Below are 27971 nucleotides of genomic sequence, written 5' to 3'. Positions count from 1 at the left end.
TCCAAATTTTTTTCCAAACAACTTCCTGTATTTCAAAAAACAGACAGTTTTTTTCCAACATCTAACTAATGCTCCCGCGACAGTAAAAACGTATGTCAAAGTCCACACGTAATTACCACACAGGGGCTCGCCGGATGATAATGAAATCCTTATCAAGTGACCTTTGGGTTAACTCATCCAAAACTTATATAAAGAAGTTACAAGAAAGACCAACGAGTCAAAACCGGACACATGCCGTCCAGACGCGTAGTGATTAAGTGAAAAATTATTAAATTGGAACTAACTGTGGACAAAATGGTGCACTCGAAAATACTACAAACCGAAAACTCCAGAACCCTGTTAACAGTGTCCGAAAAGTTGGAAAAAGAACCGCGAAAAGCGACACAATTTTTGGCTTCGGCGTTAGGTAAGCAAAAAATTTATCACTAGTAAATTCAAGTACGCAAATTAAGATTTATTATTGTTATCGACGTAGTAGTGCGTCAATTTAGTGTGATTGACGTTCGATTTGTTTATCACTGGTAAGTGTAATTTTCGACTTTGATTTTTCAGCGACACTGAGTGCGCTATGCCTCGGCATGTGCCTCGTGTGGACTTCCCCGGCCTTGCCCATGCTGGAAAACCCCCAAAGTCCCGTTAAAATTTCCAAGAGCGAAGGCGCCTGGATTGGTTCACTTCTGACCCTAGGGGCTTGCCTGGGTGCTATTCCTACAGGACCCATCGCCAATTGGGTGGGTCGGAAACGCACCCTTCAATTTCTAGCGCTACCGCTTTTCGCTTCATGGATGATTATAGCCTATGGGTAAAAATGGGTACTTTTTACCACCGTCATTCACTAGAACGGTTGTTTTATTTCAGTGATTGCGTGGCGGCGCTTTACGTCGCCCGTTTTATCGCTGGAGTGGCGTGCGGCGGCGTCAGTGTCGCCGCCCCCATGTACATAGCGGAACTAGCACACACGTCCATCCGGGGGACTCTAGGGACGTTTTTCCAGGTCCTGATTACAGTGGGTGTGCTTCTGGAATATTTACTGGGTGAGTAAAATCCTGCAGACGGTTCTTTTTTCGGTTTAAAGGTGGCTCTGGACTCACCAACTCCACAAATGATTATAGTAATTGTGAAAATATCACAGTTCGTTAACTAAAATTGTACGCTTTTGCGTCCAGAAGTGGATTAACTGATGTAATGTAAACAAGCCGCTTAATTAGGTTTTTCATGATTGCTTTTTGTTTTTACGAGTCTCGGTGTATTGACGATTCAATTTTTCAAGCGACCTATAACATTTTAGCGCTCGAATTACGTTTATTGGTGTTATTTATGGGAATGTTCTTTGAGAGATAAATGGAGTGTGTGCAAAGAGTATTTGCTCAATTTTCGGGGGTTTTTAAGTCTAATTTGACGTGTTCGAGTGAAAAGTAAAAGGTTTTTTAATCAGCTGGGTTTTGATGTTTGGGGGCTAATTCTGCGTGTCGTAAAGTAATAAACTGTAGTACACGATATTACAACTAAAAAAATACGGTTTATTTATCCAAGGGTAAACGACATTTATGTAAATGTTAATTTTTTGGAGTCAAAATTTTATGTATTTTTGTCAATAATTTCAAATGGAGTCAAATGGGTTATGTATCTACTCGTACAAATCAGGGTTGTGCACATTAACAATAAAACGCACACAATAGCGATCGCTGACAATGCTACAATGATTTATTTATTCGCAGTTACCACGGTTTTGTTTATAATTGCGTTGTATATAAAATCATAACATACGTAATGTTGAAATAATTCAAACATGTTGTAATGCGCATTATAAAGCCGTCAATATCATTCATTATTTATTTAATTTCACGCAAAAATCACAGCGTTCGCTTCAAAATTATTTTTCTACCAAATCTGCTGATTTTATATTTTACATATTATGGTAAAATAAGGTTATCCAAATTTTGCTATTCATCCCCACCAAAAATGTGATGGCGCCATATCAATATTTTGGTAAAGGTAGGGATTAATGAGTGTCAGGGTCCGCTAACTCACGCTTTTTTTCGTCACGGGTGGAGCTGAATTGTGGATCTTTGCGCGATCCGCTCGTCGTAGAAGGAATGGGAGTACAGACCAACATATGCTTTTCGAAAAATCGAAATATGGAGATCTCGAACAAGCGAAAAACTAAATCATTGCAATATCAATAAATCGAGAAATCAAAAAATTTTGGAAATCGAGAAATTTAAAATTCGAAGAAAAATCGAAAAATCGAGAATTTTAAAAGTCGAAAAACCAAAAAATCGAAATCCGAAAAGACGAAAAATCGGTACATCAAAAAATCGAAAAACTTATAAACCAAGAAATTCAATCACCCAGACATCGAGAAACCAAAAAATTAAAAGATCGGAATACCCATAAATCGAGAAATCAGGAAATCAACAAATTTTAATATCGAAAAATTGAAAAGCCGAAATATTAAAATAAGAAAAGTTGTAAAATCGAAATCTCGGCCTATGGAAACGTCAAAAGATGAAAAAATCTAAAATTTTACAATCGAAAAATTCAGAAATCAAAAAATTGAAAAATCGAGAAAAAGTAAAAATGGTCGAACAATTTTAAAAATCGGAAAACCGAGACGTCGAGAAATTGAATATTTGAAAAATTCAAAAATTTAAATATGTATTAAAAATTTGAAATCTGGAAATCGTATCATCAAAAGATCGAAAAACGCGAAATGTAAAATTTAAAAAATTGAAAAACTACAAATCAAAAAACTAGAAATCGAAAAATCGAAATAGCTAAAACTTAAAATATTGGGAAATTGAGTAGGTAATCGAAAAATTAAAAAATCGAAAAAGAAAAATCGATAGATGAAAACTTTTTAAATTTAGAAAAGTGAACAATTGAAGAATTGAGAAACTAAACAATCGAGAAAAAATCGAAAAACCGAGAAATAGAGAAATCGAATCAAGAATTGAAGTCCAGAAGTCAAAAAATTGATAATTTGAAAAATCGAAATAACCCAAAATTGAAATGTCGAAAAACTCGAGATTGAAAATTTTAAACTTAAAAAAGCCCATAAATCGAAAGTATAAACTTCGAAATCTCGATAAATCGAGAAATGGAAAAATTGAAAAACTGAAAAATTGACCGAGGAATCAAAAACTTTTAAATGAACAAATTGGTTAAAAATCCAAAAATTTTAAAATCCGAAAAATTGATAAATTGAAAACTTGAAATATTAGAAAACCCGACACTGAAAAACCCTAAAAGTGAAACATTGAAAACTTGAGAAATCAAAAAGCTGAGAAATTTAAACATCGAGAAATTGAAACTTTGAAAAATCAAAAAATTGAAAAATCAAAAATCGATTAATCGGGAAATTGAGAAACACAAAAATCCAAAATTTAAAAACACAAAAAATTGAAAAATTGAAAATTTGAAAAATTTAAAATTCGAAAAAGAAAAATCGAAAAACGAAGATTTTTAAAAATTGAAAAACCCAATAATCGAAGTTCGAAGAGTCGTAAAATCAAAATCCGCAAAGTGGAGAATCGAAAAGCTAATAAATCCAGAAATTGAAAAATCCCAAAACTGAAATCTCGAAAAATTTAAAAATCAAAAAATTGGAAAATCAAAAAATCGAAAAACTTAGATATCGAGAAATGGAAATTGAAAAATTGAAACACAAGAAATCTAAACATCAAAACATCGAGAAATCCAGAAATTGAGAAATCGAAAAATCGAAAATTTCAAAAATTGAAACGACGGAAAATTGAAAAATTTGAAATTTAAACTTAAGAAATTCGATTAATTGAAAAATCAAAACTTTCAAATCTCCCTAAATCGAGCAATGAAAAAGTTGAAAAACTGAAAAATTTATAAATTGAAAAATTAAAAAATTGAAAAATCGAAAAACCGAAACAAGAAAGGTCGAAAAATCGAAAGATCAAGCAATGGAAACGTCAAAATATCAAAAAATTTAAAATTTAAATATCGAAAAATCACTAAATCGAAAAATTGAAAAACCAGAAACTGGAAAAGTTCCAAAATTCTAATGTTGAAAAATTAAGAAATCAAAGACTTGAAAAATCGAGACATTGAAAAAAAAGGGGAAAAATTTTAAAAACCGAGTCGTCGAGAAATAGAAAATTTGAAAAATTGAAATACATGGGTATTTAAAAATTAAAAATTTGAAATCGGGAAACTGAATCATCAAAAAATGGTAAAAATACAAATGTTAAATTAAAAAATTGAATAATTTAAAAATCGGGAAAGAAAAATCGAAAAATCAAAAATTTTAAAAATAAAAACATGGAAAATTGAAAAATTGAAAGATTGAGCAATCGAGCAATCGAAACATCAAAAAATCTAAAATTTAAAAAATTGACAAATTGAAGAATCGAAAAAGTAAACAATCGAGGAAAAATCAAGAAATTGAGACGTCGAAATTGAAAAATTGAAACATCAAGAAATCTAAAGATCTACAATTTCAGCAATGGAGAAGTCGGAAAATTTAAAAATTGAGAAATCAAAATAGCCCAAAATTGAAATATCGAAAAATTCGAAATTGAAAAATGTGAACTTAAAAGATCCGATAAAAATCTGAACTTCGAAATCTCGATAAGTCGAGAATTGGAAAAATTGAAAAATTGAAAAAGTTGAAAACCTAAAAATCACAAACTTTTAAAATCGAAAAATCTAAAAACGAAAATCCGAAAACAGAAAGATCGGGAAATCGAAATATCAAAGTGGTGAAAAATCTAAGATTTAAAAATTCTGAAAATCAAGAAATTGAAAACTTGAAATATTAAAAAACCCGAAATTGAAAAATCCTAAAACTGAAACAGAAAAATTGAGAAATAAAAAAAATGAGAAATTAAAAAATCGGCAAACTGAAAAATTGGAAAAACAAAAATCGATTCATCGAGAAATTGCGAAATCGAAAAATCCAAAATTTAGAAACGCAAAAAACTGAAAAATTTAAAATCCGAAAAGTCAAAAAATCGAAATCCAAACAGTCGAAAGATCGAAACATCAAAAAATTAAAAATTGAAAAAGTCGAAAAATGAAAACATCCTACAATTTAGAAATTGACAAATTGAGAAATGTTGAAAAAGTGAGAAATCGAGAGTTTAAAAAATCGAAAAACCGAAAAATTGAAATACATATTAAAAAATTTAAAATCGGGAAATCAAAACAACAGAAAATCGTAAAATGAAAATTTGGAAAAATCGAAAATGTAAAATTTTAAAAATCTAAAAACTAAAAATCTAAAACTAGAAATTCAGAAATCAAAAATTCTACAATTAAAAAAAATAATAAAAAGTGATAAATTGGGAAATTAAAAAATTCCCAAACTGAAATGTCAAAAAAAAAGAAAAACCGAAACATCGAGAAATCGAAATCGATATCGATAACTTGAGAAATCAAAAAATTTTAAAAATCGGAAAGTTAAAAAACCGAAATATCGAAATAAGAATAGTCGAAAAATCGAAAGATCGATAATCAAAACGTCAAAAAATCAAAAAATCTAATATTTAAAAATCGAAAAATTGTTAAAAATCACAAATTGAAAAATTCCCACTATTGAAATGTAAAACTGAGAAATCAAAAACATACAAAATCAAGAAATTGAAATAATAAAAGGCCCAAAAATTTAAAAAATCGAAAAACCGAAGAGTGGAAAAATCAAGAATTCGAAAAATTGAAAAATTGGAATGGATATATAAAACACAATAAATCAGGAAATCGAAACATCAAAAAATCGTAAAAAGGCGAAGGTAAAATTAAAAAAAAACAAAAAATCGATAAATCAAAAATTGAAAAAATTGGGAAATTCAAAAACTGAAAAATTTAACAATCGAAAGAAAAAATGGAAAAATCAAAAATTTTTTAAATCAAAAATCGAAAGATTGAGCAGTCGAAACTCATCAAAAAATCAAAATATCTAAAACTTAAAAACCGAAAAATTGAAGAATTGAAAAATCGAAATAAAAAATTGAATCCTCAAGAAATGTAAGCATTAAAACATCGAGATGTCCAGAAGTCGAGAAATCGAAATAGCAAAAAATTAAAAAATGGAAAAATTAAATAACTGAAAAATTGAAGATTTGAAAAACCAAAAAATCTAAACACGCAAGTGCGAAATTGAAAAATCCTAAAACTAAAACATCGAAAAATTTAGAAATCTAAAAATCGGGAAATTGAAAATTGAGAAACTGAAACATTGAGATATTAAAAAATTGAAAAATCAAAAAATCAATTAGTCAATAAATTGAATGGAATCGAAAAAACTGAAATTTCTGAAAATTGGGAAATCGAAAATAAAACATGGGGAAGTCGAAAATCTGAAAATCAAGTGATTGAAAAATCAACAATATGAAAAGTCCCCAAACTGAAATATTTAAAAATTGAATAAAGAAATCGAAAAATCATAAAGCCGAAAAATATAAAAATTGTTATTCAATTTTGTTTTCTTCTCCCAAAAATCTCAATGTCTAGGATAATTCAATATTAACTTATTAACTACAAGTTCGGAACTATGTTACATTTTAACATTCAAATAACATTTATTTGACAAAATTGTAAGATGTGTAATGGTGTTTCTTCAAAATAATTAGGATTTTCAGCACTCCACATTCTGAATTTTTTGATAAAATTTTGATAGGTTAGGAAAAATTCAAGGCGCATTTATAAACCACGACTACAGAAGTATACTATTTTATGAAATTTACATAATATTGAATTTAGGTAATTTTGAGGAGACGTAACCAAATTGTAAACTTTATTAAAAAGAGTTGGAAAATTTACGAGATTCTTATTTGTTGTTTTTTTACAATACCAAAGTCCTTGAATTCGACGTACCTCTGTTCATTCAACTTTTAATTTTTTACATGGAGTCAATATACGTACGCGAATTTGGCAAAAAACTTATCGTAAACAACTGAAGGATTTTTTTATTAGATTCATCAGTCAAGTGTATTTCAGCGTTGTTTTTAGATAACATTTTGTTTATTTTGAAACAAATACTACCTCTTTTATCTGCGACTAATAATTAAATTAATTTTCTACATAATTATGCTTAAATTGGGTCTGTTGAAAGCAATGCCCGATGTAGCGTTGTGTTAATCCCGGATCTAATTGAATTCGTATTTATATTTTCGTTGTTATCTAAACGACTACAACTTCACATTTCTCTGTTCCTAATTTACGAATAAATATTGATAAACATTTTGTAACGTTTACAGTTTAGTCAAGTTTCTATCGCAGTATAACAATCTCTCGAATTGCACCCTAAAGAGCGTCAATTTCCCCCAACTCCCCAAAATAAAAACGTGCAACCAAATTTGCACCTTAGTTCTCCTCTATTTTTAGTGAACTTAAATCGATTCTCAGCTCTATTTCCCAGTCCCCCGAAACTGTACACACCGAACCTGCCACATTTCATACGCCGCCGTCCTCGCACCTTCTCTCCCTTAATTCTTTTCTTCAGCCCCAGAATGAAATTTCTCGAATTAAATAATCCCCTTTCAGCTTTGTAAACCCAGCGAATAAAACATTACAAAAGCACGTAAGCTTTTAAGCAAAAGGGACCGAAATGAATAATAAAAAAAGAAATCTTGTCCATCCCACTTGCTTTATGTGTTTTACCGATGCCCGGCACGTTTGTCCATTTATTGATTTTTCCCAGTTCGTGGACATCCCACGTATTAAAATTTGAGACGTCAAAGTTGCGTACAAAGTACTAGTTCGAAACTAATTAAATGGAACACGAGTACAAAACACGTATGCGCCCTGCGCTAAATCACTGCGTCTCCCTAGAACTCCTCAGCACAAAGCCACTTAAAACGTAAACATTTCTCGTTTGAAATGTTTACGCGCGTAATTAGAATCACATTAACAATTTGTTTTTCCAGGGGGAACGATTACTTCCTTCCAATACCTCGCCCTGGCGTCGGCCGCCTTCCCGCTGCTTTTCCTGACGACGTTCTCGTTCATGCCCGAAACGCCGGTGTATTTGTATACGAAGGGGCGGATCGACGACGCGAGGAAGGCGCTCCAGTTTTTCAGGGGACGCCACTACAGCGTGGATGAGGAATTGATGAAGATCGCTGAAGACATTAAAGAGGCGACGGCAAACAAAACTAGTTTGGGGGATTTGTTGAGGTCGAGGGTAACGCTTAATGGGCTGGTCATTTCTATGGCATTAATGGCCTTCCAGCAGCTGAGTGGCATAAACGCTGTGCTTTTTTACGCCGCCAATATTTTCGCCGAAACGGGAAGCTCGATGGCGCCGGATACGTGTGCAATTTTGGTGGGAGTAGTGCAGGTGGGTAGATTAAAAAAGTTTTGGGGGAAGATCATTCTCTAATATTTAATAAGGGAAGCGTGAGAGGCGTTTTTGTGACAAATATGGTTTTAAAATATGTTAGCTGCATTTCCTAAAAGTGAAACCAGCTTGTAGTTTCAACAAACTGCACAAAAATGTTCCGAATTAAACCTTAGCAACCTAAATATTAATTTATATTACACTGTTAGTATTTATACCGTAACTGCTGCTCGTTCCATTGTCATTAGTACGGATATGACCAACATCTGCACTAAACATTCTATCCCTGAATTTTGAATTGTTACAATTTCTTGAATCATGGCGAAAATAGCAAAAATATCGTCCACATACATCAACTACACATACGTAAATGAAAAATATCTAAACTTATTTATGTAAAAAAAATGTCAAAGAAGAAAATACACCTTCATACTGCCGGAAAAATTTCCCGTGAAATTGAAAAGGATTCAGTTTCTTTGGCTAAATATAGTTCTTGATCATCAATTTGTTAGAGTAACTGCAAAAGGTAGACCAGTAAATTGTTTGCTGCAATATTTGAAAGAAAACTGAAGGCCCCAATGGTTTTTTTTTTAATTTTAAAGAATCTTGGAAGCCCCTGTTTTTTTTATTTTGAAGGAGCGCTGGGAACCCCAGGTGTTTTTTTTTGAGAACTAAAATAAGTTCCGATGTTTCATTTTTTCAAGAACTTGTAATAAGACTCTCGGTAAGACCTAGTGTGTTGTTTTTGAAAGAATTTGAAAGAATCATAGGAATCTCTAGCCATTTATTTCTTTAATAATTTAAAACACTCTCGGAGACCTCTAGTGTTTTATAAAAATTTTCACTACATTTGGATTTCTTTTTTTATAATTCGGAAAATCCTACGGGACCACCTTGGTGTTTTTTTTAAGTTTTGGGAACCCTTGGTGTTATATTTTTTTAAATAATTTTAAAAAATCCTAACGATCGTTGTTTCATGTATTCAAGAACTGACTCTGGAGTGCCTCTGCTCTTGTATTTCGAAATTTCTAGTGTTTTATTTATTGAAGTAATTTGAAAGCGTCTTAGAAACCCCTGTATTTTATTTTTAAAATAGTAGAAAAAAAATTAAGCCCTCAGTATTTCATTTTTTAACAATCTCCAAAATTCTCAAGGTCCTCTGGTGTTTCTTTTTTAATAATTTGAAAGAATCAAGGGACTGAATCTCTAGTGTTTTATTTATGAAAGAATTTGAAATAATCTTTGAAATCCCTGGTATTTTATTTACTTAAATAATTTGAAAGCATCTTGGAAATTCCTTGTGTTTTATTTTTGAAATAATATAAAAAAAAAATCCAAGCCCCCGTATTTCATTTTTCAAGTATTTTTAACATTCTCACGGTCCTCTGGTGTTTGTTTTTTTGAAATAATTTGAAAGAATCATGGGAATCGCTAGTATTTTATTTTTTTAATAATTTAAACGATTCTTGGAGGCCCCTGGTCTTTCATTTTTGAAAGAATTTGAAAGAATCCTAGAATCTCTAGTGATTTATCTTTTTTTAATAATTGAAAAAACTCTCTGACGAAAAAAATTGCAAAAATGTTCACTATACTTGGATTTAATTTTGTATAATTTGGAAAATCCTAGGGGCCCGTGGTGTTTTTTTTTAATAATTTTAAAACATCCTAAAATACCATTCTGATTCATTTTTTCAAGAAGTGTCTGGAGTGCCTCTGGTCTTGTGTTTTTGAAAGAATTTGAAAGAATCTTTGCAATCCCTAGTGTTTTATTTATTGAAGTAATTTGAAAGAATCTTTGAAACCCCTGATATTTTATTTATTTAAATAATTTGAAATCATATGCGAAGCTTTTGGAATAATATAAAAAAAACCCTAGCCCCCCCCTGTATTTAATTTTTCAAGTATTTCTAAGATTCTCAAGGTCGTCTGGTGTTGTGTTTTTTGAAAGAATTTGAAAGAGTCATAGAAATCTCTAGTGATTTATTTCTTTAATAATCCAAAAAGTTCTCGGAGGCCTCTAATGTTTCGCTTTTGAAAGAATTTGCAAACATTTTCACTACTCCTGGATTTATTTTTTTATATAAATTGGGAAATCCTAGGGGCCCTTAGTGTTTTTTTTAGTTTTGGGATTATATTTTTAAATAATTTTAAAAAATCGTAAAAACACTTCATTTTTTCAAGAATTTGTAACACTCTGGAATACCTCTGGCTTCTATTTTTGAAATAATTTGGAAGAATCTTTGAAATCTCTAGTGTTTTATTTATTGAAGTAATTTGAAAGCATCTTAAAAAATCAATGTATTTTATTTTTAAAATAATAGAAAAAAACTTTAAGCCCTCGATATTTCATTTTTAAGAATCTCTGGTGCTTTCTTATTTCTGAAAGAATTTGAAAGAATCTTTGAATATATTATATCAAAGATTCTTTCAAATTCTTATAATATATTATATAAAAAAAAATCCAAGACCCCATACGTTTTTAATTTTTCAAGTGATTCTAAGATTCTTAGTCATCTGGTGTCCAGTACAATTGCAAGTTTTAGAATGGTATTTAAGGAAATGAGATTTCAAAATTAAGAATCTCACGATTTTGATTCCTGCTTCTAGTAGGTACTTATTTAAATTTTGAAAATCCAAAACTTGAGGATTTCGCTAATCACAGATTTAGGGTTTCATTACTGTGGATTTATATCATAATTTTCAGACTTCGAATGTCGACATTAGGATTCAAAATTGAGAATTTCAGGATTATGATGTGTGATTTGGCGTTTTAGGATTCAGGGTTTTTGGAATTATGGATTCCAGAATTTCGTAATTTCGTATTTCTGAGTTGAAAATTTCGGCATTTGAAGTTTCAAGTTTCATGACTTGAAGATTTTACTATTTTGGATTCCGACTACACAATTTTAGGACTTTGCTATTGTGATTCTCGGGTTTCGTAATTTCATGTTTCAGAACGTCAAAGTGCGGGGTTTAATCTAAAATTCGAGCTTTTCAGAAATTGCAAATTTAGGATTTCATGACTATGGATTTAGAATTCAGAATGTTCAGATCAAGTTTTCAAAATTCAGAATTTCAAAATTATGATTTGTGTTTTAGCGTTTTAGGATTCAATGTTTTTGAATGATTTTGTATGGCTTGAGAATTTCGGCATTTATAATTTCAAGATTCATGACTTGAAGATTTTACTATTCTGCATTCCGGATTACAATTTTAGGACTTAAGGGTTGTGATTTTTGGATTCTGGAATTGCAAGTTTTAGAACGTGAAAGTGGAGGATTTGGATCTGAGATTTCAAAACTAAGAATCCCTTTGTTCTGTATTTCTGGATTGCGAGGTCTACCAAAATCCACAACTGGGATTTAGGGTATCATAATTTTAGAATTCAGAATGTCAAAATCAGGATTTCAAAATCCAAAATTTCAAGCTTATGATTTGGGATTTGCCGTTTTAGGATTCAGAGTTTTCGGAATTATGGGTTCCAGAATTTCGTGATTTCGTATTTCTGAGTAGAGAATTTCGGCATTTGAAGTTTCAAGATTCATGACTTGCATATTTTACTGTTACGTATTACGGATTCACAATTTTAAGATGACAGGATTGTGATTTTCGGATTCTGTAATTTCAAATTTTAGAACGTGAAACTGCAGGATTTAAAGATCTGAGTTTTCAAAATTAAGAATCCCATGATTTCTTTTTTGAAATTATTTGAAAGAATCGTGGAAATTTCTAGTTTTTATTCTTGAAAGAATTTGAAAGAATCTTTGAAATCCCCGATATTTTATTTCTTTAAATAATTTGAAAGCATCATAGAAACCCTTTGTGCATTATCTGTGAAATAATAAAAAAAAATCCAAGCAACCCGTATTTAATTTTTAAAGAATTTCTAAGATTCTCAGGGCCGGTTTACAGAACAGCGAGTTAAATATTTAATCCTCGATTAGTTTAACAGAGAATTAAAATGTGGAATATGAGCCCGTGATTGGTTGAAATATGCGCGTTGCCTCGCAACGGACCTCAGTTAAAAGTTAATTCGCTTTCTATAAATCGGGTCTTAGTGTTTTGTTTTTTCAAATAATTAATGGAAAAATCATCGGCACCTCTAATGTTTTTTTTTTTTTAATAATTTAAAGAACTCCCGGACGCCTCTATTATTTTGTTTTTGATAGCATTTCCAAAAATTTTCGCTAAAATTGGATTTTTTTTGTATAATTTGGAAAATCCTATCGGCCCTTGATGTTTTTTTAAGTTTTGAGAATCCTTGGTGTTTTATATTTTTAAATAATTTAAAAAAATCCTAAAAGATCTTTTTGTTTCATTTTTTCAAGAATTTTTAAGACTCGCAAGGCCTTCTGGTCTTGTATTTAAAAAAAAATTTGAAATCTTCAGTGTTTTATTTATTGAAGTAATTTGAAAGCATCTTAGAAACCCCCGTGTTTTATTTTTAAAATAATAGAAAAGAAACGTTAAGCCCTCGGTATTTCATTTTTTAGAATCTCTGAAATTCTCAACTCTCTCTGGTGTTTTGTTTTTTGAAATAATTTGAAAGAATCATGGGAATCTCTACAGTTTTATTTTTGAAAGAATTTGAAAGAATCTTTGAAAATCCTAGTGTTTTATTTATTGAAGTAATTTGAAAGCATTTTAAGAAACTCCTGTTTTGTTTTTAAAATAGAAAAAAACTGTAGGACCTCGGTATTTAATTTTTACGAATCTCTGAAATTCTCAAGGTTCTCTGATTATTTTTTTTTAATAATTTGAAAGAATCACTGAAATCTCAAACGTTTTATTTTTGAAAGAATTTGAAAGAATCTTTGAAATACCTGGTATTTTATTTATTTAAATAATTTGAAAACATCTTGGAAGCTTCTTGTTTTATTTTTTAAATCATAAAAAAAATCCAAGCACCCCCTGGTGTTTTGTTTTTTGAAAGAATCATGGGAATCTCTAGCGTTTTCAAAAAACTAAATTCTCAAGGTTCTCTGGTGTTCTTTTTTTTTAATAATTTGAAAGAATTACGGAAATCTCAAGTCTTTTATTTTTGAAAGAATTTGAAAGAAACTTTGAAATCCACGGTATTTTATTTACTTAAATTATTTGAAAACATCTTGGAAGCTTTTTGTGTTTTATTTTTGAAATAATAAGAAAACTCCAGACCCCCCGTATTTAATTTTTCAAAAATTTCTAAGATTCTCAAGGCCCTCGGGTGTTTTTTGAAATAATTTGAAAGAATCATGGGAATCCTTGCGTTTTATTTTTTTTATAATTTAAAAAATTCTAGCCTTTTGTTTTTGAAAGAATTTGTAAGATTTTTCAGTACACTTGGATTTATTTTTTTTATAATTTGGAAAATCCTAGAGGCTCTTGGTGTTTTTTTAAAGTTTTGGGAAGCCTCAGAGTTTTATATTTTTATTTATTTTTTTAATTCTGGACACTATGGCTTCTGGTGTTTTATATTTGAAAGAATTTGAAAAAATCTTTGAAATGCCTCGTATCTTATTTATTCAAATAATTTGAAAGCATCTTGGAAACTCGTTGTGTTTTATTTTTGAAATAATAAAAAAGTCCAAGCCACAGTATTTAATTTTTCAAAAATTTCTGAGATTCTCAATGTCCGCAGGTGTTTTGTTTTTTGAAATAATTTGAAAGAATCGTAGGAATCTGTAGTGTTTTATCTTTTTAAGAATTTAAAAAATTCTTGTAGGCCCCAGGTCTTTTGTTTTTGAAAAAATATTCAAAAATTTTCAGTAAACTTGGATTTTATTTTTTTTTTAATTCGGAAAATCCTATAATCTCTTGGTGTTTTTTGATGTTTTGGAAAGCCTTAGTGTTTCATGTTTTAATTTTTTTTTTCACAATTTTAGAACACTCTCTTGTTCCATTTTTTTCAAGAATTTGTCAGACTCTCTATGGCCTCTGGTGTTTTATATTTAAAATAATTTGAAGGAATGTTTGAAATCGCTTTTATTTTTTGTGTTTCATTTTTCAAATAATTAAAAAAGTCCAAGCCCGTCGTATTTAATTTTTCACAAATTTCTAATATTCTCAAGGTCTTCTTGTGTTTTGTTTTTTGAAATAATTTGCAAGAATCGTGGGAATCCCTAGTGTTTTATTTTTTGTAATAATTTAAAAGATTTTTGAAAGCAACTAGCCTTTTGTTTTGAAAGAATTTTCGAAAATTTTCAGTACACTTGGATTTTTTTATAATTTCGAAAATCCTAGAGGTTCTTGGTGTTTTTTTGAAGTTTAGGCCAGCCTTGGTGTTTTAGATTTTTATGATTATTATAATTTTTTTAATCCTGGAAGACTCTGTTTTTCCATTGTTTCAAGAATTTGTAAGACTGTCTGTAGCCTCTGGTGTTTTATATCTGAAAGAATTTGAAGGAATCTTTGAAACCTATTGTGTTTTATTTTTCAAATAATAAAAAAACTCCAAGCTCCTCGTATTTAATTTTTCAAAAGTTTGTAAGATTCTCAAGTTCCACTGGTGTTTTGCTTTTTGTAATAATTTAAAAGATTCTTGGGGGCAACTAGCCTTTTGTTTTGAAAGAATTTTTGAAAATGTTCAGTACACTTGGATTTTTTTTTTATAATTTCGAAAATCCTAGAGGCTCTTCGTGTTTTTTGAAGTTTAGGTCAGCCTTAGTGTTTTATATATTTTTTAAATCTTTGAAATCCTCGGTGTTTTATTTATTTCAATAATTTGAAACCATCTTGCAAACCCCTTCTTTTATTAAAAAAAAAAAAAAAAAAATCAAGCCCCCGGTATTTAATTTTTCAAGAATTTCTAAAATTCTCAATATCTCTGGTGTTTTATTTTTTGCAATAGTTTGAAAGAATCACGGGAATCTCTAGTGTTTTTGAAAAAAATTTCAAAAATCTTTAGTATGCTTGGATTTTTTTTATAATTTGGAAAATCCTAGAAGCTCTTAGTGTTTTTTTGAAGTTATGGGAAGCTTTAGTGTTTTATATTAAAAAAAAATAATCCTGGAACACTCTCTTGTTCCATTTTTTCAAGAACTTGCAAGACTTTCTGTGGCCTTTGTCGTTTTATAATTGAAAGAATTTGAAAGAGTCTTTGGAATCCCTGGTAGTTTATTTAATTAAATAATTTGGAAGCAACTTGGAAACCTTTTGTGTTTTATTTTTGAGATAATAAAAAAAGGCCAAGATTCCGGTACTTAATTTTTCAAAAATTTCCAAGATTCTCAAGGTCCTCTGGTGTTTTGAATTTTGAAATAATTTGAAAGAATCATGAGAATCTCTAGAGTTTTATATTTAAAATTTTTTTCCGAAAAAATTTGCAAACATTTTCACTACTCTTGGATTTTATTTTTTATAAATTAGAAAATCCTATTAGTCCTTGATGTTTTTTAAAAGTTTTGGAAACTCTTATTAGTGTTTTATATATATATTTTTTTTATTTTGAAAGACCCTTTTGTTCTATTTTTTCAAGAATTTGTAACACTCTTTATAGCCTCTGGTGTTTTCTTTTTGAAAGAATTTGAAAGAATCTTTGAAATCTTTAGTATTTTATATTGTTTTTTTTTTTTTTAAAGAAATTGCAAAAATTTTCGCAGTTTTTTTTTTTGGGGGGGGACTCTATCTTGATGTGTTATATTTTTAAATAATTTACTCTTGATATTGTTTTTTAAGGAGTATTGGAAACCCCCGGTGTTTTGTTTTTTAAAGGATTAAAATAAATCCTGGTGTTTAAGATTCTTAAGGACCTCTGGTATTTAAAACTCAAGGACCTCTGGTGTTTTTAAAATTATAGAATTTGGACGACTCCTGGGGGTCTCAGATGTTTTATTTTAAAGGCATTTGCAAGAATCTTCGGTATTCTTGGTATTTTAAACTGTGTTTTTGAAAGAATTTAAAACATACTTGCTTTTTTTAAATAATTTAAATAAATCCTTGATATCCCAGGTTTTTAAGTTTTGGAGAATTCGTAATATTTTTGGGAACCGTTGATCTCCTGTTTTTAAAAGAATTGGAAAGAATTTTAAAATTGAAAGAACAATGAAATTCTTGGTGTTTAGATAATTTGAACTGATCCTGAGAGAACTTGACGTTTTATTTTTTCAAGAATTCACAAGCGAAACAACTCGATATTTTACTTTGTCAGCAAACACTACATTTTTGAGCTAGCAGAACTTAAGAGTTTTAAAATTTAACTTCAAAAAATACCAAAAAATATAGAATGATAAAACAGCTATTTGACCATTTTTTTATTATTTTGGTAAAAATGATTGAGGTACCAGTTTAATAATGTACTGTAATAATAATTTCTAGACATCTTTGAGAAATTATACATATTTAAAAAAAAGGTGGTAGGGGGTAGATACTCCTCTACAATCCCGATAGGCGTTAGATCTGCTTGAGGGTAGCGACTTTGCCCACGGGAGCCCCGATTCTCTCCTAACTCCTAGAACCGGGAGAAATAAGGTCCCAACCGAACACCTAAATATCGTCTCCTACATCCTCCCACTAAGATATCTGTCCTATAGCCAAATAATCGAAAATGACTATAAAGAAGAAACAAGAAATGACTTTCGTTTTCAACTAACGACGTTTCAAAATGTCCAAACCGAGATCGGTTTACGCTGATTTTCCCGATTTTTTCTGCGTGTTTCCTCGGTTTTTACTCCGCCAAGTGGTGTTTTGCACGCGTGATGGTGCAAAAATCGATAGTCATGTCATTTATCACAATGAATCAAACCTGTCCATTATTTCCCTCGCGTACATCCATATGTATTTCGCTACATACATTAATTAATCAGTCGTAATTTCATCTCTGGTTTCGATTTTGACGAGACAATGAAGTTGGATTACCACAGCAAAAATTTAACCTTGTAATTTTGTTCACGAATTAGCCAGAAACAAGCCGAATTATTCTGACTGCTCGCATTATCTACTCCATGAGAGAGATTTATAGTTTGGATGCATTTTTCACACTCGGGCCACTAGAGATTTGTATGCTGAAAATTCCTTGGATTTCGTGTCTAACAATAAATACAGTGTTGCTAAGTGTAAATAGCGTCTACTTAGACAAGATTTTTTTTTCTAGTTTTTGTGATAGTTGCCATGTTTCATTAACATCTGTTCAATTAGTCTGTCTGATACGCACATAAAAAGATCAAAGTAAGTGAGAACTCGCATCTCTGGAACAGTATGCCAGATTTCGGAATAAAAAATCGTCTCAGTGTTTACCCGCGACGTCGCTAGTTGCAAGTGACAGTTTTCCACTTGAAGCCACCTTTGTGATTGCTATCTGAACCCCGAATCTCCACCAAATACCAACCCTCATTCAACTTTAAAACAAATTTAAATAAAAATCTGTTAAACACACATCCCCATCTCGTAAATTTTTATAAGCCCGAAATGAAAAACAGCCGTAATCTCTCGAAATAAATACATAATAAGCCGCTCCTCGAATATTCCGTAGCCCACCACAGCCGAATCGATAAAAATAATTAAGCCCGTTCTAAAATTATTAACAGCTAGATAACGTCCTCCCGTATTTCAAGTTTGATTCGCCGCCACTCCCAATTAAATCTCGCAACGAATCAATCACTCCGATTTTTTCAATTGGTTGGCGACAAGTGAATGAGCCCGAGTACACCGGAACCAAAACTTAATAGAGGTGTAGGGAAAAGATAAAAGGGATTTATGGTTCGATGTCGCCCACTCGAAAGGACCTAAACTGTTGACCTGAACGTGCAGATAACCGCACATACCACGTCCCTGAAGAATACTTTAATGGCGCACCTCACCGCAAATCTCTCACTTTACACTTTAAACATGAGCCGGCTGCAGGCACAGAGGCGGGATCGGATGTACATAGAGAATAGAGGGAAAAATTCAGGATAAGGGGTGTGGAAGGTGTAGCGTTCTTAATTGAAGGCGAACGACCGAGATTTGGTATCCTAGGCACGGAGACAAACGCAGAATTGGGGGAAATCCGGATCAAAACAAAAATAGACGGACAGAATTAAGGCAAAACGTAGGAGATGGGTAATGTTTTTGGTATTCAGGGTGGCAATGGACTGTTGTGTCAAGGGACCACGGTTGAGGGTGATTCTGGTAAAATTTAACATTGATTGTTGACAAGAAAGCAGGGGCGGATCGACCGAATGGGCAAAATAGCACTAATGTTGATTTAATGATGACAGAACAATCATTATTATTATTGAATTATTCATTCCCTTTACAAAGTCGGTGACGTCATTTCAAAAGTTGATTAACTAAATTTTTATTAAAAAATATGTCCCGAAATGTAATGTTGTGGGCTTTGGAAATATATGTGATATTTTAAGATAGTTTTAGAAATTTATAATTTTACAGAAATTTTGAGCACCCTTTGGTTTTTTTTTTTTTTCTAATAATTTGAAAATCTTGTGGAAGCCTATGGTGTTTTGTTTGTAAAAGATCTTGAAAGAATCTTCAGAACAACTTTTTTTATTTGATTTTATTTTATTTTATTATATTTTTAAATAATTTTAAAAAATCTAACCAGCTGTATCTAGCAGACTTTCCTTAAGTTTCAGTTTTTAATTTAATATGAAAGAATCTCCGTAAATCCTGGTGTTATATTTTGAATATTTTTCAAAAATCCTAGAAAACCCTGGTGTTTTATTTCTGAACGAATTTCAAGGAATCTTAGGAACCCCTAGTGTTTTATTTATTTCAAGAACTTGAACGAATCTTCAAAAATCCTAGAAGCGCTGGATGTTTTATTTTTGAAAGCATTTGAAAAAATCTAAGGTGCTCTTGGCGTTATACTTTTAATATTTTTCAACAATCGCGGACCCCTGGTGTTTTATTTTTGAAAGAATTAAAAAAAAAATCCTAGAAAAAGTGTTTTATTTAAAAAACTTGAAAGAATCTTCAAAATCTTGGTGTTAAATTTTTAATATTTTCAAAAATTCTAGGAGCCCTGGATTTTTTTTAATTTTTGAAAGAATCTAAGGAATCCTTGGTGTTTCACTTTTTTAAATGACTTACAAGGATCTTGAGCCTTTTTGGTATTTTATCTTTTTAAGAATCTGTAAGATTCTTGGAGGGGTTGGTGTTTTATTTTTAAGGAATTGGACGGCATTTGACAGCATCTTCTGAACCCATGGTGTTATATTTTTAATATTTTTAAAAACTCCTGGAAACCAGATGTTTTATATGTTAAAATATTTCAACGAATCTTCGGGGCTTGGACTTTTATCCTTAAAAAAATTTAAAAGAATCTTAGGAACCCCTAGTGTTCTATTCATTTAAAATCTTCGGAAATCCTGATGTTATATTTTTAATATTTTTCAAAAATCCTAAAAGCCCTTAGTGTTCTATTTTTGTAAGAATTAGTAAGATTTTTTAAAGATGAGTGGTGTTTAATTTTTAAAAGAACTTGAAAGAATCTTTCAATCCCTAGTGTTATATTTTTTATATTTTTCAAAAATCCTGGGAACCATGGGTATTTTATATTTTAAAGTATATCAAAGAGTCTTAGGAACCCCTAGTGTTTAATTTATTTAAAGAACTATAGAATTGCTGGTGTTATATTTTAAATATTTTTCAAAAAATTTAGAAATGTTTGTTTTTTAAATTATTTGAAGGAATTTAAGGAACCCCTAGTGCCTTATTTTTATGAATTTGTAAGATTCTTAGCTAGTGAATGGTGTTTTATTTTTAAAAGGATTTGAAAGAATTCTCTGAACCCTTGGTGTTATTTTAATATTTTTCCAAAATCCTGGAAACCATAGGCGTTTTATAATTTACAGTATACCAAAGAAACTTGGGACCCTTAATCTCAGAAATCCAGAGTGTTTTACTTATTTAAAGAATTTTATAGAATCTTCGGAAATCCTGGTGTTATATTTTTAACATTTTTTTAAAATATCCTAAAGTATTTGAAGAAATCTACTGAACACCTGGTGTTTTATTTTTAAAACAACTTTAAGCAATCTTCTGAATTCCTGGTGTTATATTTCTAATATTTTTCTAAAATCTTGGGAAACATGGATATTTTATATGTTAAAATATTTCAAAGAATCTTCGGGGCTTGGAGTTTTATTTTTAAAAAAATTTTAAAGAATCTTAGGAACCCCTAGTGTTCTATTCATTTAAAGAACTTGAAAGAATCTTTGGAAATCCTGATGTTATATTTTTAATACTTTTCAAAAATCCTAAAAGCCCTGGGTGTTCTATTTTTATAAGAATTAGTAAGATTTTTGAAAATGGGTGGTGTTTTATTTTTAAAAGAACTTGAAAGAATCTTTCAATCCCTAGTGTTATATTTTTTATATTTTTCAAAAATCCTGGGAACCATGGGTGTTTTATATTTTAAAGTATATCAAAGAGTCTTAGGAGTCCCTAGTGTTTAATTTATTTAAAGAACTTTATAGAATTGCTGGTGTTCTATTTTTAATATTTTTCAAAAATTTTAGAAGTTCTGGGTATCTGTTTTTTAAATTATTTGAAGGAATTTAAGGAACCCCTGGTGCCTTATTTTTTATGAATTTGTAAGATTCTTAGCTAGTGAATGGTCTTTTATTTTTAATAAGATTTGAAACAATCTCTGAACCCTTGGTGTTATTTTAATATTTTTCCAAAATCCTGGAAACCATAGGTGTTTTATAATTTACAGTATACCAAAGAAACTTGGGACCCTTATTCTTAGAAACCCATAGTGTTTTATTTATTTAAAGAATTTTATAAAATCTTCGGAAATCCTGGTGTTATATTTTTAACATTTTTTAAAATATCTGAAAGTATTTAAAGAAATCTACTGAACACCTAGTGTTTTATTTTTAGAAGAATTTTAAGAAATCTTCTGAATCCGTGGTGTTATATTTCTAATATTTTTCTAAAATCTTGGGAAAATGGGTTCTTGCTGTTTTATTTTTGAAGGAATTTGAAGGAATCTAAGGAATCCCTAGTGTTTTATTTATTTAGAGCACTTGAAAAAATCTTTAGAAATACTGGCGTTGTTTTTTTTAATATCTTTCAAAAATCCTAGAAAAACTTGGTGTTTTGTTTTTGAAACTATTTGAAGGAATCTAATTAATTCTTGGTGTTTTATATATTTAAATAATTTGAAAGAATCGTGACAGTATTAATTTTTTAAGAATTTGTAAGTATTGGCCGATGAGGTGTTTTATTTTTAAAAGAACTTGAAAGAATCGTCTTAAGCCTTGGTTTTATATTTGTAAAATTTTCAAGAATCCTAGGAACCATGGGTGTTTTATATTTTAACGGATATCAAAGCATCTTGGTTCCCTTGATGTTTTATTTTTTAACGAATTTGAAAAAATCTTAGAAACCCCTAGTGTTCTTAAAATAACTTGAAAAGATCTTCGGAAATCGTTAGATTATATTTTAAATATTTTTCAAAAATCCTAGAAGCTCTGGGTGTTTCTTTAAAACATATTTGAAGAAATTTAAGGGACTCCTGGTATTTTATTTATTTAAATAATTTAAAAGAATCCTGCGAGTTCTTGACGTTTTATTTTTAAAAGAACTTGAAATCTCTAAACCCCTGGTGTTCAATTTAGTTAAAAAACTTCATAGAATCTTCAGAAATCCTGCTGTAATGTTTTTAATATTTTTCAAAAATTCTAGAAGCCCTAAGTGTTTTATTTTTTAAAGTATTTGAAAGAATCTAAGGAATCCCTGATGCCTTACTTCTTCAAGAATTTGTAAGATGTTTAAGGGGCGGAAGATGTTTTATTTTCAAAAGTATTTGAAACAATTTTCTGAACCCTTGGTGTTGTATTTTTAATATTATTCAAAAAAAATCCTGGGAACCACAGGTGTCTTATATTTTACAGTATATCAAACAAACTTGGCACCCTTAATTTTAGCAACCCCTAGTGTTTTATTTATTTAGAGAACTATAGAATCTTCGAAAATCCTGGTGTTACATTTTTAATATTTTTTAAAATATCCTGGGAACTATAGATGTTTTATATTTTAAAGTATATAAAACAACTCGTCATCCTTGTTGTTTTATTTATGAAATAAAATGCAAACATCTTAGGAACCCTAGTGTTCAATTTTTTTAAAGAACTTTATAGAATTTTCAGAAATCCTGGTGTGATATTTTTAATATTTTTCAAAAATTCTGGAAGCCCTGGGTGTTTTATTTTTTAAAATATTTGAAGGAATGTAAGGAAACCCTGATGCTTTATTTTTTTTTAAGAATTTGTAAGATTCTTAGGGGGTGGATGGTGGTTTATTTTTAAAAGAATTTGAAATAATTTTTTGAACCCTTGGTATTATAATATTATATATACCTTAATCTTATGAATTACTAGTGTCTAATTTACTTAAAGAACTTTATAGAATCTTCGGAAATCCTGGTGTTATATTTTTAATATTTTTCAATAATTCTAGAAGTCTTTATGTTTTAATTTTAAAATTATTTGAAAGAATCTTCAGAACCCTTAGTGTTTTATTCATTTAAAGAACTTAAAAGAATCTTCGAAAATCCTGGAGTTATATTTTTAATGTTTTTCAAAAATCCTTGTGGCCATTGGTTTTTTATATTTTAAAGCATTAAAGTGTTTTATTTATCCAAATAATTGACAGACTCCTGGGAGTTCCTGGTATTTTTTTCTCGGTAAAAAATTGTAGGAAACCCTGGTGTTATATTTTTAATATTTTTCAAGAATCTTGACAACTCTTTGTGTTTTATTTTTTAAAGCATTAAAAAGTCTTGGTGTTTTATATTTGAAAGAATCTTAGGAACGCCTTGTGTTATATTTTTAATGTTTTTCAAAAATACTGGTGTTTTATATTTTTAAGTATTCCAAAGAGTATCAGTGTTTTTTGGAAAGAATTTGAAAGAGTTGGGAAACATAAGATTTTTATCTTTAAATTCCAGGTGTTTTATTTATTTTTTTTTAAATTCATGAAAAATCCTAATGCACTAATATTGATGTAATGAATATAAAACACCTAATTTTGAAAACTCTTGGTGTTTTATTTTTGGAAGAATGTCAAATAATCTTAGCAATCCCTGGTGTTCTATTTATTCAAATAATTGAAAGACTCATGGGGGCCGTTGGTGTTTTCTTTTTAAATGAACCAGTGAAATTTTTTCCGAAACTCTGGTGTTATCATTTTAATATTTTTCAAAAATCCTGAGAGCTCTGGGTGTTTTATTTTTTAAAGCATTTTAAAAAATCTTAGTGTTTTATATTTAAAAGAATCTTAACAACCCTTGGTGTCATATTTTTAATATTTTTAAAAAATACTGGGAGCTACAGGTGTTTTATACTTTTAAGTATTTCAAGGAGTATTGGAGTTCTTTGAAAAGACTTTGAAAAAATCTTAGGAAACTTAAAATTTTTATCTTTTAAATCCCAGGTGTTTCAGTTTTCAAAAATTGCACTAATATTGCTCTAATGAATATAAAACACCCAATCTTGGAAATACTTGGTGTTTTATGTTTGGCAGAATTTCAGAGAATCTTAGGAACCCCTGATGTTTTATTCATTTAAATACCTAATTTGTAAGAATCCTGGAATTTTCTGATGTTATATTTTTGATATTTTTCAAAAATCATGAGTAGCGTGGATATTTTATTTCCTAAAAACATTTTAAAGAATCTCAAGGATTATATTTTAAAGTATTAAAGTGTTTTATTTATTCAAATAATTGAAAGTATCCGGGGAGTTCCTAGTATTTTTAAAGCATTTTAAAAAATCTTGCTGTTTTATATTTGAAAGAAACTTAGGAACCCCTGGTGTTACATTTTTAATATTTTTAAAAAATACTGGCAGCAACAGGTGTTTTATATTTTTAAGTATTTCAAAAAGTGTTAAGAGTTTTTTGAAAGGAATTTCAATTAATCTTGGGAAACTTTAAATTTTTTTATCTTTTGAATCCCAGATGTTTCATTTTTTAAAAATTCATAAAGAATCCCGACGCACGAATATTGATTTAATGAATATATAACACCGAATTTTGGAGCCTCTTGGTGTTTCATTTTTGGAAGAATTTCAAAGAATCTTAGGATCCCCTGGTGTTTTATTTAGTTAAATAATTTAAAAGAATCCTGGAGTTTCCTAGTGTTACATTTTTGATATTTTTCAAAAATCTTGACAAGCGTGAATTTTTTATTTTTTGAGGACCCTTGATGTTTTATATTCGTTAGATTCTGAGACACCACTCTTGGTGTTCTATTTATTTAAATAATTTAAAAAATCCTGGGAGTTCATGGTGTTTTATTTTATCTAGTATTTAAAAGATTTTCGGAGCGCTGGTGTTTCGTTTTTAGGACAACTTGAAAAAATATTCCAAACCCTGGTGTTACATATTTTTAAATATTTCAGGGAGTTTTGCTTTTTGGAAAGAATTTAAAAAATGTTAGGAAATTTAAGATTCTTTATCTTTTAAATCCCAAGTGTTTTATTTTTTAAAAAATTCATAGATAATCCCTAACGCACCAGTATTGATTTAATGATTATAAAGCACCGATTAAAACAAATTTATTCATTCCCTCCGGAATCCTGCCAACGCAATTCTGTTGTTACTAGTCTCAAATTGTCCGTACCAAAATATACAGAATTGGTTGTTCTTCGTAAGCCAGGGAAGTTCTCCCAAAATAATTTTCAATTACTTTAGTACACTACTTCGCGATGGCCGAACTCTTATTAGCAAATTTGCGTCGCCAAGCCCACTAACCCAGTTCCGGGCTTCCGGAATCGGTGTCGCTAATATTTCCGGAATTCCGCGGGCGAAACAGTCAAAGAAACATGGAATTAATCTTAACCTAGCGCTAAATTCCGGGCCAAAATCGATAGTGCGGTTAAGGGCCGGTGTCGCCCATCCAAAAGGCCATCCGTCCCTGCGCCATTTCACGCAGAGCTGAATGTCTAACTAGGTGATTGTCAAAAATAATTAATACGTTTGTCATAATTCGCGTGCGCCCAATTATTCAACAGGTGTCTCTAAAGTTATGAATAACCCGATAATAAACACGTCGACTGTGTGCATTTCGGATTAGTTCGATTAAAAATGGACCGTTTAATTAGCTCGATAATGAGCGACTTTTTGGAGCGAAAACCCGCCCGAGTTTCTAGGAATCGCAAAGCGCCGATAAACAAAAAACCAGATTTACATTTACACGGGTCGGAGTGGCTTACTCAAATGCGCTCAGTCTCACTTTTAAATGGTTATTTCGGTTCGGCGCGTTTAAACCGTATCGATTTAAAAACACTTGCGGACTTGCCTAAAAAGGAAAGTAAACAAACGGTAAGTCTGCAGTTGGCGTCTTGCTACTGTAAATAAATTTAATTAGAGATTAGGCGATGAAGGAGGACGGATTAGAGACTTCATCGGAATGGGTTTCTAAACAGAGTGATCCTTCGAGACGCCCACGTTTCCAGGAGCTGGATGACATGCTTAAGTACGCCTACTGGAGAAAATTTCCAGGAAATGCGTAAATTTTTAATAATGAGGGGAGATTTGCATTGATGTCTTATTTTTTAAGAATGAGTTTCATATCACCGGAGATTTTAGCGAATTTATTAAATATTAACGCATCGAACGAATTTTCGCTGTACTTTAGTAAATTAATTTCAACGCACACCGTGTGTCCTGTTTAAAGAAGATAAAGCACGGGATATCTGATAACGAAAGGACGCAAAAAATCAGTTTAAATCACTTCCTGCTTTTTTAAACTTTCTCCTACTCCGCCTAAATCCACCTCTAATCAATAATAAAAAAACTAGCCCTCTTCCGGAACTTCCACTTTGTCCATTCCCCATGCCTGAACGCACACTTATTCAACCGATAGTTTTACCCCATTTTCTATCTTCTGCTTCTTTACAGGTGGTAGCGACGATGTTATCAACCCTTCTCATCGACAAAGCCGGCCGAAAAATCCTCCTCTTTCTCTCGTCGCTCGTTATGTGCATTTCGTTGGTTTCTCTAGGAATCTATTTCCACGTAAAAGCGACCCAAGACCTCGCTTTTTTGAGTTCGCTACCTCTGGTAAGCTTGGGGCTTTTCATCGTCATGTTCTCGGTGGGTTTGGGACCCATCCCGTGGATTATGCTGGGGGAAATCTTCACTCCGAAGACTAAAGGGGTAGCAAGCTCCATTTCCGCCGCTTTCAACTGGGTGTTGGCGTTCACGGTAACCAACCAGTATCAAAACATGAACGATACTTTAGGGGTAGGACCCACTTTTGTGCTTTTTGGGGCGATTTGTGGGGTAGGGGCGATTTTTGTGAGCCTGCTTGTACCTGAAACGAAAGGAAAGGATGTTGAACAAGTCCAAGGGGTCTTAATGGGGAACAGAATTCTCAACTGTTCGTGCAGAAGCAAATCGACTGAAGTGTAAAAATTTGGTTTAAGTACTTAGATTTAGTATCGTGATAGGTATTTATTTAACTAAATAAAATAATAAAACACTGGTGGTTGGTTTATTTATTGTTGTTAAGCTCTCACAGTTTTTCTTTTTTGAATTATTCAAGTTGTGTAACGGTTTTAATGAAAACCGCTAGGAAAAATCACCGCAGGGTGAAAACTGTTAGAGTGACGTCTATTATTGTTTGCAGTGTTCCAGTTAGATAATGATCAAACATGCAATTACCATGCCACTAACACTGGCTGAAAGATTTTCAATCAATTATGAATGACAGTTCGTGCATAAAAAATGACGTCTATCGGGGTTTACTTGAAAATTTGTGCTGAAAGTTTGAGGCGTACAAATTGGAAAATTGGTTCCACCTTCAAAATTTGTGAAGTGCTTACTTCTGGACAGTCCTTTCATATGTATTTTTAGTTCCTGACCGTAAGCGTCTGTCTGTCCGTATGTGTGTCTGTGCGTCTGTCTGTCGTCACCGATTTTTATTAAACAAATAATCTCCGAAAATACTGGACCGATTATTGTCAAATTTTGTAAATCATGTAGATGGTAAAACGATAACCAAAATTTGTCTAATCATCTCCACCAATAATGTTATGACGTCACTTCAAAATTGTACATAGTACTTGCAACGGTAAGGCCTGTGCTCCAATACTATGCTTTAAGTCCAGAACCAGTAAATATTATTGAGAAACAAAATTTCCCATCAACTTTCAGGTTTCACTTAGCACTTGCTAAGATAACACTGATTGTGGCAAATGACATATCCCCTAAGAGAATGGAGGGTGGGTGGGCGAGGCTAGTACTAGTTAAGAAATGGCTGATTGTGGCGAATGACATATCCTTTAAGAAAATAGCGGGCAATTCAGCAAGACTAGTACTTGCTAAGATAAGATCATGGAAGAAAGACAAAAGTGAAAATAATGGAATAGTCGAAGAGAGAAGATGAGAGCTCTTTGGTGGAAATAAAACTTTTTTTACAACTTACGTTCTGTTAGTTCCCATTTCCACTCTAAAAAAAACATATAATTAACCACGCCCACCCACCCCGCCTCCATTTCTATGAGTCATTTTATGTACTCAAAGGTGGATCTTATTCTCGACAGAAATAAAATCGTTATAGTGAGAGTAGCGAGGGTGGGTGGGGCTAGTACCTGCTACGATAAGAGACATACCCAGCATACTTTCTAAAGAAATAACAGATGGGTGGGTGGGCGGGGCTAGCACTTAATCAAATAAGACTGATTCTGGCAAATGAGATACTTTCTAAGAAAATAGAAGGCGGGTGGGC

The 27971-nt window shown here is 31.0% G+C and overlaps 1 protein-coding gene across 1 annotated transcript; it reads left to right on the top strand.

Moving 5' to 3' along the window:
• Window positions 1–186: 186 nt before the first annotated feature.
• On the top strand, window positions 187–26725 carry LOC135139149 (facilitated trehalose transporter Tret1-like). Its single transcript, XM_064069276.1, has 5 exons — window positions 187–406; window positions 553–802; window positions 859–1034; window positions 7899–8311; window positions 26141–26725. The coding sequence occupies exons 1-5, from the start codon at window positions 295–297 to the stop codon at window positions 26651–26653; spliced, it is 1464 nt and encodes a 487-aa protein (XP_063925346.1). The 5' UTR covers window positions 187–294; the 3' UTR covers window positions 26654–26725.
• Window positions 26726–27971: the final 1246 nt, after the last annotated feature.

This window comes from Zophobas morio, unplaced genomic scaffold (genome assembly GCF_036711695.1).
Source record: "Zophobas morio isolate AGI-343-1 ecotype UQ-CSIRO unplaced genomic scaffold, CSIRO_AGI_Zmor_V1 ptg000004l, whole genome shotgun sequence".
Taxonomy (NCBI): Eukaryota; Metazoa; Arthropoda; class Insecta; order Coleoptera; family Tenebrionidae; genus Zophobas; species Zophobas morio.
The sequence above is the reverse complement of the archived record's forward strand: the minus strand, read 5'-3'. Positions and strand labels throughout refer to the sequence as shown.

Excerpts from the sequence above, each read along its gene's own strand:
- LOC135139149 (XM_064069276.1), top strand. The coding sequence starts at position 295 with ATGGTGCACTCGAAAATACTACAAACCGAAAACTCCAGAACCCTGTTA. Across the intron at positions 803-858 it reads TGGATGATTATAGCCTATGG|TGATTGCGTGGCGGCGCTTT; the intron begins GTAAAAATGGGT and ends GTTTTATTTCAG. Across the intron at positions 1,035-7,898 it reads GCTTCTGGAATATTTACTGG|GGGGAACGATTACTTCCTTC; the intron begins GTGAGTAAAATC and ends TTGTTTTTCCAG.